Raw genomic sequence first — 12,278 nt, 5'->3', positions numbered from 1 at the left:
CAGTTATGCATGGGAAGGGAGGCGAGGCCCTCTTCTAAGGAATACATTTGGGGAGCCTCTCAGAGCACCCCGTGACGAGGATTGTCTTTGGTACATTCATAAAACCACATGAGCTGTGAGCTTGCAGAGCTCAACCTGGCCCCTCCAATGACTGTTCAGGGAGCCAGGGAAGATGGGTTTGGGGGTCTTGGCATGTTTTCGAACAGGACCGATCTTGACATCACGGAAAGCACTAACTGGCTCTCTTTTGCATAGGTGGCCTCAGCAGAAATGCCTGATTAGATCTGGAGACTGAATTGTCATTTTGCCGAAAGATTTGATCCCCCTGGGTGTATACTGAGGCACATTGGTTGCCCTGGTGGAAACTGAGTGGTGGACAATGTTCTAGTTTTTACCATCATGTTGTCTGTCCCTTTGGGACTCTTTGATTGCCAGCGTAGATTCACTCTTCAGCCTATCCCTCGCTGCTCCCTCTGTTCTGCTAACTTCACCTCTTCTGTCCCATGACAGAGCCTTAGCACCGACAGAGTGAGAATCTTCTCCTTTGCAACTCCTGTGCCCAGAACAGCCTCTCTATGTCACTTCGCCTCATAGACTCTCCATTTCCTTTCAAATCCTGGCTCAGAACATCTTTGCTTCCTTGCAGAAACTGCCTACGCATGCGCCGTCTCTGCTATTTTACTACTTTAGCTCCATGATGATATTTATTGGATGTTGTACAATGTGCTAGGATATTGTTGACATGAATGAAGTTGTAAAAAACGCAGTTGTATTACTGGATTGCTAGGAAAACCCTATGTTTTGTAAATGGGATGTTCTTTCCCCCGCCAAGCAAAAGTCCTGAAACAGCATAAGATACCTGTGTGGAGAACTCTGACTAAGTAGCAAGATGCACCTGAAATCAGAAGCTCTGCTTCTGGCAGACACACCCTCCCCTCCTGCTTATCTGCACACTCTGTATACGTTTTCTCACTTTACGTAATTACCCCTACTCATCAACCCAATTCTTCAGAGGCCTGCTTTAATTTCCTGCTCCCTTTGCTATCACTAAATAAACCCTGCAACCTCTTCCAGGTTTTCTAAAATGTCAGGTCTTTCCCAAACCTTCCAGTGCTCCAGTTTTTAAGGGGAGGGAGGGGAAGAAAGAGAGACAATTTGCGAGAAATTGACATTGACCCTTTCTCTGCTGATACCTCCTTGCTGTGTTGCCCATTAACATTCTACTGATATCAATTCCCACTGGCGCTGCTGCTGCGATCAATGAAATGTTCTGGGGGCACAAGCAGAGAAAGGGTGAATGTCAGTTTCTCACAGGTTTTTTTTCCGCTCTCCTCCCCATGGTTGGAAACTGGAGTGCTGGACGTTCCGGGGAAGATCTGACATTGTAGAACACTGAACATGAATCTGTGGATTAGGAGCCCGGATTCTCTCTCAGTGAGTAAAATAGCAGCATAGCCATCACAAACTGCAGTCTCAGGAGAGCGGAAGAGAACTGATCTGGATCCAGAGGCAATCTTTGCACAGAATCCAGGCTGCAATGGCTCATATATTTTTCATTAGCACTAACTTGCGATATGCGTAATGCCAATACAAGATCAAATGGCTGTTGCAGTGAATGGGATTTTTTTCCCAAATGCTTTTGAATAAATGTAGCTTGAAAAGCATTAGGGAAAATGACTCAGTCTTCCTGACCTCTTTGGGGTTCTCTCCAGGTTTCTCTGATCCAGTATTTTGTTCTTGGTTGAAGTGTTTTGTTTCTGGCCAAATGCATGTGACGCTTGGGGGAACTTGCACATACTCCTGTCTATGCAGGTTGACAGTGGTGGGCTAATGAAGGCTGGGGAGGTCTTTATACAGCACCTAACACAGTGGGGCCCTGGCCCATGACGGGGACTCCTCAGCATTAGTGCAGTGCTAATTGCAGTGATCTCAAGGTGTCACCCTTGGAGGTCAGTCTGTGGAACTCCCTGGCACCTGAGGGGAAGACGGATGTTAGTGGTTATTTGGCCAACACATCATATATCATGGTGAAATGTAGCCTCTTTTTATGCAGCATTCTGGTGTTAATACTTCAGCCCTTGGAAACAGCAATGGGCGCCTGCCCCTCTATCGCCTCAAAGCACTTCACATACATCATTGAATTATTGCTTCCAGCACCCCCATGAGGTAGATAAGAATGGTGCCTGGGCTGGGGGAAACTGAGGCCCGGAGAGGGGAAGTGACTTGCTGAAGGCCATCCACTGAGTTAGCAGCAGAGCTGGAAACAGAGTTTGGGAGTTCCTGATTCCCAGACTCAAGCCTAGTTTGCTAGACCTCTCTGCCTGGAGGGAGCTCCAGTGAGGCTCATGAGATAAGTCTTATGTTAGCCCGACCCAGCCCTTTTTTCTCTGTTTGTATAACTCCCCCCACCTCCCATTGTTGGTACTGCTTTGATTCACTCTCCCTGATGCTCAGCACCTTGTGGGAAAGCTCTTACCACACGTGGTTCTGTGGAACTAGTTGGGGGTGACCCTGACAGCTCCTGCTGCCCTAGCTCATAAGTGGAAGAGCCAGAATGGGCAACAGATGCTATAAACTTTTTCAAAAGGGCCGAGTCACTAATTCTTCTGCCATTTCTTGTAATAACTTTCAATTGTGGTTTGCTCATTCAGTATTGATGCTGTCTTCTCAGATGACTCTTTTGTGGTATTCCTGCAGGAAATGTAAACCTTTATTCACTGATACATCATTTTAAAACTGTAACTGAAAATCCACTGATCAGATGTACTCAACTAAATGTAATGGAACACTATAGCACTTGAAAGCAGGATTCAGAAAGTAGCACCCCATTACAACTGGCAAGAACCAGGTGCTTTCTCTTTAAAGTTGCTCTCTGAGGGCTTTGCAATTGTGCTGTCAGGATAAGCTGCAGGAAAGTACATAGGGCAAGTGAACGAATGCCATTTAGCCAATTAAGTTGCCACTTGCATATAGGTCTGTCTTGAACGCCTTTATACTTGTGTGGTGCTATTCATCCAAAGATCTCAAAGGGCCTCAGAATAGTGGGAGATTACTATTATCATCAAGTTACCAATTCTGTTCTATTTAGCGTCTTATACCACTCTCATCACCACAGTATCTGATTGTGTTTCAGAAGGGCGTTAAGTGACATGACTAGCTTCTCCCCCACAGATGGTTTACAGCTGTATCCCTACAGGAGGGTAATCACTATAGAGTGCAAATCACTAGAGGTGATTGTTCTTCCAAAGGGCGCCTAGATATAGGCCCTGGCATTTAACTGTGCAGTAAACAGAACCATTGTAGGCTGCTAAATGGAAACCCAAGTCTCCAATATGGTTCATATTTTTAGCAACAACCATTCAGGTTAATCGCTGTCTCCTAAGGTTCTGTACTTTCCCCTGAAATGTTTTTAATGACATTTGAATAATAATACTTTGCACTTCATACAGAATTTCCCACCCATAGATCTTAAAGGGCTCCGCAGAGGTGGATAAAAACAATTATCTCCCATGTTCGCTGATGAGGAAACAGTGGGATATTATTTGAGAGCATAATTACAACCGGTAAAATCAGTCAGCCCTTAGTGTGGGGGGTGATAATTTTTAGATGGCAAATGTGAGGGAAAAGGCCCATACTCAGAGGGCAAATCACAATGGGAAGAGACCCCTCTGGTTTACAGTGGATTTCTACTGGCCTGTTGTGCAAAAGAAATTTACTGAGCCTTGGCAGCTTGCTGGGAGAACTGAACACGTGGGGACAAATGCAGCAGAGAGCATAATATGCATGCTCGTGAGCCCGGCATGATGATCGGCAGAGCACTGCGGGGAAGCTGCACTTTCAGCCATTAAAGTGTATATATATTCTTTAATTTAAAGAGAGAAGAGCCCTTTAAAAATGCAACTGTTCGGGAATTCTTAGCTGGCTAACGATGTGACTTAACTGCCTTGGGCGTATTGTCTGTGCCTCCCTTTCTGCGTCTGCTCATTGCACAATGTGTTAAGAACCAGAACACACCTCTGGTGTAATTGCTTTTTCTATTTCCTTGAGCCACAGGCTAACACCCACCAGATGCCAGTCACCCTTGTACCTTAGTTTACCCCCCACAAGCCCAGTACAGTTACCCTTGTCTTTCCTTTCCTTCACTCTTGTGGTCTAGTAGTATTATATGCATTACTATCCCAGCATGTCGAAGAGGGGACTGGCTCTTCGTTCATCTTTGTACAGAGCGCAGCATGGGAGGGACCCATTTCTGACTGGGACTCTGGATGCTACTGTGATACAAATTTGGGATTCAGGTAAGCGGCCAAGACATGGATTCAGCTCAAGACTGCCTGCCAGGGACACAGGAAGGGTCTGACCCAAAGGCCATTGACGTCAATGAAAGTGTTTCTGTAGACTTCAGTGGTGTTTGGACCTAGCTGTAGTAACACAGCATCGTAAAAGGCCATGGCAATGCCTCGTGAATACAAGCTATAAAGCGTAGCTTATATTTAAATGCAGTTCACATGCAGTACTTCAAATAACAAACCAAAACAATGCCCTAAACTTGCCTGGAGCTGGGAGGAAACTGGGTCAAAGCCATAGCCAGTGATTTTAGTTTATTGTTCATTTATGATTAACTAGCCTGCTACGTCCTATATAATCACTGAGTGCTAAATAGAGTTAAATTGTAGGATTATAGAAGAATAAGATTGATCAGTAGTGCCGAGGCCAACTATGTATCTAAGTAAGAATGGCTGAAATGCAAGGCCTACAGGCTCAGGCTTGTAAGATTTTAACTTAGCCGTACTAGTCCTTACTTATGTCAAGCATTTCTTAAGCTAAGTGACCAAAGAATGACCTTATGCCACAAGATTATGGGTTTTAGAATTGTGACCCTATGCCACAAGATTAGCGTTTCTATATGCTTGGGTGATCATAACTTTAACTGTAACTTTAATAAAACTTGTAAAACAGAGTAGACCTTGTAAATGTGAACATGATTTTGGTAATTAATTGATCTTTAAATATTCATGGTAAATAGGCCTAATGGCCTGTAATGGGATGTTAGATGGGGTGGGATCTGAGTTACCCAGGAAAGAATTTTCTGTAGTATCTGGCTGGTGAATCTTGCTCATATGCTCAGGGTTTAGCTGATCCCCATATTTGGGTTCGGGAAGGAATTTTCCCCCAGGGCAGATTGGAAGAGGCCCTGGAGGTTTTTCGCCTTCCTCTGTAGCATGGGGCATGGGTCACTTGCTGGAGGATTCTCTGCTCCTTGAAGTCTTTAAACCACAATTTGAGGACTTCAATAGCTCAGACAGAGGTGAGGTTTTTCGCAGGAGTGGGTGGGTGACATTCTGTGGCCTGCATTGTGCAGGAGGTCAGACTAGATGATCATAATGGTCCCTTCTGACCTTAGTATCTATGAATCTGTGTCTGTGTGGTCACTATCCTTGGGCTTTGTGTTCCTAGAGACTCTAAATCTGAAGCAAGTAGCAGAGGTGACTTTCACTCTGAGCTTGAAACTAGCCACCAGAGCCGAACCCACGGTGGTGTCATAAATTCACTTTAAATAAAATAAAAAGCTATAAAGTTTTGTCATTTGCCTTACTTATCCTGGAGGATTTTTGTGTCTGTGTGAAACCCATGGCAGTAGCAGGATTCTGTTTGTCCTGTTGAGAATCATTGGTTAGCTATTCTGTCTGGGGATTTTAGCTTCTTATCTCACTCCTTCTGCTCAATTCCCCAAACTTTGTTGTATGTCATACTCAAATACATGTTTGTTTGCTACCAGTTTGGGGAGATTTGCATAGCTCACACGGCAGCTGAAAGGTCCTTGTGAAAACTCCCTGTACTGCTCCCTGTACTGTGGGTGTCAGGCTGTTTGCTGAGTGACCTCCTGCTGCTGTTATGTGAACACTCATAACCTGGGGCATTGGAGCTCCTGTCTTGCTAGTCTGCTCCGGTAACGCCTCTCAGTGGCACCCTAGGACTGGGATGAAGGCAAATCTATGTGACTCTGGTTTTGCCTTCTCCTCTTCTGCATGGCATGTTGCCAGCTGCCCCAATGCATTCATGGCTGCGAAGTGTGGGTTATGACACCACCCCAAGGTTCATGTCCGTACGCTTGATAGCACTCCACACAGTGGTGCTGGAACAATTTTGGTAGTGGGGGGTGCAGAAGGGGAAAACCATGTATTTGGGTTGTTCCCCCTATTTCAAGCCAGGGGGTGCGGTAGCACCCCAAGTTCCAGCCCCTATGACTCCACGCCATGTCAATCCTGGGCATTCTCTCTTCTCCCTCCTCCCTACATCATGCCCCTCCATACCTAGTCTTGGCAGGATTGTTCTTTACCACGTATACGAAGAAGATTTTCTCATTCCCCACCTTATTCCACAGCTCACCCTGCTAGAGCCAGGGGACAGAAGCAATTCTTAAGCTACGCATGTGTACACTTGCTAAGGGACTCCTTTGGAGCAGGAGGCAGTTTGATTCTCTCCGCTGCAAGAGTATGATGAAATCCTTGCTAAGACGCTGATACAGAATGAGGTAAATATTTTTATTCCTGCATACTCGTTTCCCTTAGAATTGACTTGCATCTTAAATGATGTGTGGATACTAATTAAACTACTCGCTGCAGCCACTTGCTCCCATTAGCAAATTTCTTCACAGCCGTAAATACCAGCCATAATTTTTCCTCCAACAGAATTCTGGAGAAATTGGCCAAGTTAGATATGCCCGAATGCTCCATCCTGCTGTGGGGAGTAAGTAGCCGGGGCCAATGAATTTACGAAGCTGTGATCCTGGTGTCTGGCACGTCTTGTGTGAGTGAAGAATGGGGGGGAGGAGAGTGAGGAGAAATGAAGAGGATATGTCTTGTGCTCTGTGGGAGCTCTCTCTTCAATAACGGCTTTCAACCTTCTGTCCCAACAATTGCTCTGCATGCATCCAGTGCATGCGGGGACATTTACAACCTGCAACTTTACGACATTGCTTTATTTTAAATTCCTTTTGCATTGATTTATATCAATCCTTTCTCACACTGCCAGTTTCTTTATTGCAGGCTATATGTTCTGCAGAATCTTGTGAGCGGTTCCTTCCCCATCAGATATTCACAGCAGTAAGTTAAATTTCTCTGCCAATAAATATTGCCAGCATCTAAGCAATAAAGTCTCTCTTAAAGTCACATTCACCAGCTGGCTTCAGCTGAGTAGCCACGCAACTTCCAGTAACATCAAAGGCCATGGAAATTCTCTGTTTCTGTGGCATGCCACACACACATCCTGCGTTGCGGCAAATCATATGAATTTGTGGCAGTTCCCTGATGCTGCAATAGGAGGTGGTATAATGCTGACTTATAGAGTATTATGATACAGATTGAGTTGACTAGCTGATGTTCCCGGTACGGCAGAAGGAGATAGTATGCTGCAGAAATGGTAGTAGTGTTGTTTGTTATTTATTTGGGGTATCATAGCGCCTAGTTTTAGCCACGGTGAGCTTGTGCTGGCTATTAAATGTCCACAAAGAGATGTCAGAGAGATGGGCAGAGATTTTAGTTTGGCCAGAAGGTGGTAGATCTGTGGTTAGAATGTAGTTAGTGCTGTCTTGTTGCAGTTTCTTGATGCTCCAGCAGGAGGTGGAAAATTGCACGAAGGCTATGTCTAGGAGATCCTATTTTTATTTCAAGTAACCGAGAACTTCCTAGTGATCTTTCCTTCTACTACACAAGAGAACACACCGAGGTTTGTACTTTAAAACACAAAACACACCCACCTCCCATAAATCATCACACCTGAATGAAGGATCTCTCAAGGAGAACGCTGACTCATTTCTGTCAGTGGCGGAGCTTCACATTAATAGACACCAACAGTAACTTTTCTGTTGTTAGGTTGTCTCTCCAAATGCAAACCGCAATGTCCTTAAAGACCCGGCTTGTCATAATTTTGTGTCTTGTGTATATGAAAATACATGCTACTAGTAACTCTGTCATATCCACTCAAGTGGCACACGTACCAGCGTCAAGAAAGAGAACAGTCTCCTGGTGCAGCAAACAGGGGTGAAGAATACTTCCATTCTGGATGTTGCAGAGGCTGCTATTTTCCTAAAAACAATAATATATTCCAAGGAGAGAAAATATTTCCACAGTAATCTAAGAAGCACACTGATGCATGTTCTTCCATTTATGCATGGCATCCATTGGAGGACAGAGCCCTATAGCTGTTTAAAAAAATAATTGCATGAATCCAGGATTCTTGTGCCAAATGGGTCAGATTCTGAGGAGACTTTGTGGGTCCTTAGCACATTTGAGGATGTTGCCTATTGATAACACATTCTCCAGCGAGAGGTAAGTGCAATAGTTAGGCATCTCTGCAAATTGTGCTTTTCAGCAGGTTCAACCTTTTACAATGTGCTGCTGATGAATTGCACGTTTCTGACTACGTTGTGCATCACTTTTCCTGTCAGTTGCTGCTGTGCTTCATTTGTTGTAACCACGAGGAAAAATGTTGTTACACAGAAGAGTAATTCATCTGGAGTTATTTTATCATACTGCTGGTAACCAGCTCAAGGTCAGGGGTTACAGCGATGCCAGAGAGTGTGTGGAACTCTAAGTAGTCATTAGCCTGATTGCTGAAAGCCAGAGAATGCTTGCATTACTACTGTGATAAGTCTTGATTTATTTAGTAAGGATCTTGGGAAGTCCAAGCACTCCCTGAAGATTTCCATTGTCTGGATGTCGATTTTCCTAGTAGCTCAGCCTAAAGTTTGGTTTCTTAATGTTCGCAGGCTTCTTACTGCCAGAGAACCTTCTTTCCACCCTAGTAGAAACAGCCGGCTCTGGGTTTTTTGCCACCCCAAGCAAAAAAAATGTTTGCTCCCCCCCCCTTTTTTTTGTGTGGCTTTTACACTTTGCAATTTTTTTTGTTTGTTTTTTTGACCGTTTAAAATTAAAAAAAAAAAAGCAGAGAATTTGTAGTTAGTGAAATAAAACAATTTCCTACTCGTGTACTCATGTATGCACCGGGCCAGTCATGGCGTGAGCTGGGCTGTGTCTGCCTGGGCAGAGTTAGGGCTGCCCCTGCGCCGGAGGTCTTGGCATAGGCAGGATGTCAGCGCCAACCTCAGGGCTCATGTGGTCCCCACGGGTCGGACCAAGTCACGCTGCTGGCGGGGTGCCCAGCCTGGCTGTTGCTGCCGAGTAACCAGAGGGGCCTGGAGCTGCGTGGAGGCACCGATCAGCTCTGCCTCCTGTCTCCTTCCCCGTGAGCATGCCTGGGGGCTTGCTGCTGCCCTCCGGAGCTGGGCGTTGCAGTCCCGTGCTGGCAGGAGCAAGCAGCGGGCGTGGGGGGGGGGGTTGCCCGGTCCCTCTGCTCCCCTGGCGCCGCGCCCAGTCTGAAATGGCTGGGATTGGCAGCGGGGGACGCTCCTCCCCCATGCTGCATAGCAAGACATGGGGCCGTGGGAAGGGGAGCTGCAGCCATTTCAGACTGGGATTGGCAGCGGGGGACACTCCTCCCCCACGCTGCATAGCAAGACATGGGGCTGTGGGAAGGGCTGCTGCAGCCATTTCAGACTGGGATTGGTGCCGGGGGTGTTAGTGGTGCCATCCACCAGTTGTGTTTGATATACAGACAATTGCAGAGGCGCTTGAAGCAACGACTGTTCCATATGCCCCCCATTTTCCACTTTTTCAGTTTTCTGATCTCGTGCCCTTCCCCCTCCACGTCCCCCCCCAAAAAAACAAACAAACCCCAAATGAATGGAGTTCTGGCCATTGGTGCCTAGAACATTTCCTGAAATTTTGGAATTGATCAGATGTGGCGTTCAAAAGTTATTGCGAAGTAGACACAGAAATGCTGTCATGCTGAGTAGGAAGCTTTCTGCAAGTTCAGCCAACAAGCCTGTTCTTCTCTGCCCATACCATGTGCTTTTACACAGTTCCTTTTTTGCAAACTTGCTTGAAGAACCCAGCCAGCAAGTAGCTGGAGCACAAATGATAAGAGTCTGTAGTTATTTTTGCAGGGCTGCACACTGGCTTTCATAAACAGCTTGAAAAACTCATTGCAAAATATATTCTGAAAGTTCAGGACACTATACCTGGTCAATAAATGGCCAGTGCAGTATGGTATGTACTTGTTGCAAAATTCTCGAGCCAATGGGTAGCACAGAGAGATTGAGGCCAGTTTTTGAAATATTTTTAGTAATCTCTGATGTGATTAAGTATTTGAACGTTACTGTTAAATTTGAGGCACTTTGCAAACATAGGTAAGTTGCATTTCCTGTGCTGAAGAGCTTGCAGTTAAGTGAAATAGTGTGCAGTTTTGCAGCTGGGCAGCCAAGCAAGGCAAAACCTTCTCCATGAATACGATGCCAATGCAAAGAAGACTGACTGCAATGGCTGTGTATGTAGCATATTCAGGAAGTGACAGTATGAACATGAGTCGACAGTGATGGATTCTTTTGTAGACCCTATGTTATGAAACCAGCTAGCTGTTCTGGGCTGACTTTTTGTAAATGTAGATTGCTGTGTGTGGGTGAAGACATAATAATACTCTTAAAATGTGAGAGCAGGAATGGTATGAGACTATTCAAATGACTATGTCTGTCTGCCTCATTCCATATGAATGATCATATAAAGGGAGATCTGCAGACGTTGGATTTGATCTGAAGTCCATTGTAACCAATGGGAATCTTTTTGGTGACTTCAGTGGGCATTGGATGAAGTCCTGAGTTAGCCAGCATGTTTCACTGCTGTGACTGTTGTAGGTAAAAATCCAGACTGGATTTTTCTGCACTGCTGCAGGGGATTCTTGCTACAAACCACAATGCATTCCAAATTAATCTCACTGGAACTCTGCACTACTCTTGGCAGCTGCCAGTCCCCTTCCCAGTGCCCAGACCAGCAGTCCTATGCGACAGATTAGGAGTTTGTTTTTCTCAGGTGACTTGTTGGAGGTCAGCCTGAATCTTAAGATTTGCTGATTATTTTTTCTCCCCAAATTAGTTATTTTAAACTGCGTATAAATGTTTTAATTTTACTTTTCGTCCCTCCTTCCAAGGCTAAGCCTCTGATCTGGTCAGAGCTGTGCTTGTGTCTTGGATGCATTCACTGACCCAAGGCTGCAAAAGAAAAGTGGCTTCCGGGGCTCCATTTTCTTGTTGATGTTTCCAAACCAGAGTTGTCACCCATACTGACCTTTGTACAGAGCACGTTTCTAGCTAGCCAGGCACGTGTCTCTGAGCAGAGCCAAGGGAAGATTTTAGTATAGCAATGGGGCTCGGGTGGGGAAAACCATCCAATTCTCCGGCTGTTCAATTGAGTTTACATTCAAATTGAGGCGTGAGGCCAGTTTTTAGTTTCAGATAAGTTATTCTAATGAGTCATAATTAGAGTATCTCTTTAAGTGTTTGTAATATCTATTTATTTTGGACAAAGAACCCAACCTTCCTCCATGGAGAAGCACACATAAGAACAAAATAAATGTCCATAAGTTAAATACTAATGAATTCAGTTGCATAAAAGTTTTCTAGCAAAATGTAGTGTATAAAGGAAAGTTCTTTGTTATTGCTTAAAGTTTTCCTATGGGCTATATAGCTTACTTAGAGATCCATATTTTTAAAAGATTTATTTTGAACTTGCTGATTTTTAGAGAATTTCTCCATTCTAACAGCTTTCAATAAATACCAAATGCATTTATTATAGTAATTTTTAAAGCCCTCTTGTTCCATTGAATAGCTCTAACATGCATGATCACATTTATTATTAATATGTTGAATGGCTGCACAAAAGGAGTTTTGACAGCCAATATTGGAAACTACTTAAACAAAAGCAAAATATTAAAGGTGCATTTGCCATGGAGTCAGTTGAATCTAATGAGAAATCCTTTCTTTTCAGTCACATTTTCAGCAACTGTTATACCCATCATGACTTTTTCTGAACAATTCCATTTCTTTTTCTCCAGTCTGCCACTCAGCAGTGGTCTCAGGGTAATGCAAATGTTGAAATGAGAAATCAGCAGTTTGTAGTGGGCTTGCAAAGTAGTAATTAAGCATTAAATCCCTGGTTTGCAGTGTAGCCAGACGCTAACCCCAAGCCTCCCCCAGGCAGAAGCAGCTCCTGCTCATGGGGAGGAAGGGAAGCCCATGCTCCCGCAGCCCAGCATCTGCCCTTTCAAGCAGTCTGAACAGCTTCCTGTTTTGCCAGTTACCTTGCTCTTGAAGTTTGCACGATTTCCTGTCAAAATCACAAACTGCAGCAAAAGTCCCACTGATGTTAGGTGCTTGCTTAAAGCTGTAT

The 12,278-nt window shown here is 44.7% G+C and overlaps 1 protein-coding gene across 4 annotated transcripts in view; it reads left to right on the top strand.

Moving 5' to 3' along the window:
- Window positions 1-12,278, top strand: part of KCNT1 (potassium sodium-activated channel subfamily T member 1) — a 169,996-nt gene that overhangs the window by 31,624 nt on the left and 126,094 nt on the right. Inside the window, exon 1 of one of the 4 annotated variants that reach the window (XM_078849051.1) lies at window positions 6,444-6,532. The exons of the other annotated variants lie outside the window; for them this stretch is intronic. Within the exon in view, the coding sequence (XP_078705177.1) occupies window positions 6,528-6,532 (5 nt within the window). The 5' untranslated portion in view covers window positions 6,444-6,527. Of the gene's footprint in view, window positions 1-6,443; window positions 6,533-12,278 lie in introns of those variants that run through there. 4 annotated transcript variants of the gene reach the window in all.

Source organism: Lepidochelys kempii, chromosome 16, assembly GCF_965140285.1.
Source record: "Lepidochelys kempii isolate rLepKem1 chromosome 16, rLepKem1.hap1, whole genome shotgun sequence".
In the NCBI taxonomy this organism is placed as follows: Eukaryota; Metazoa; Chordata; order Testudines; family Cheloniidae; genus Lepidochelys; species Lepidochelys kempii.
Note: the sequence above shows the minus strand (reverse complement) of the source record. Positions and strands in the feature narration are given on the sequence as shown.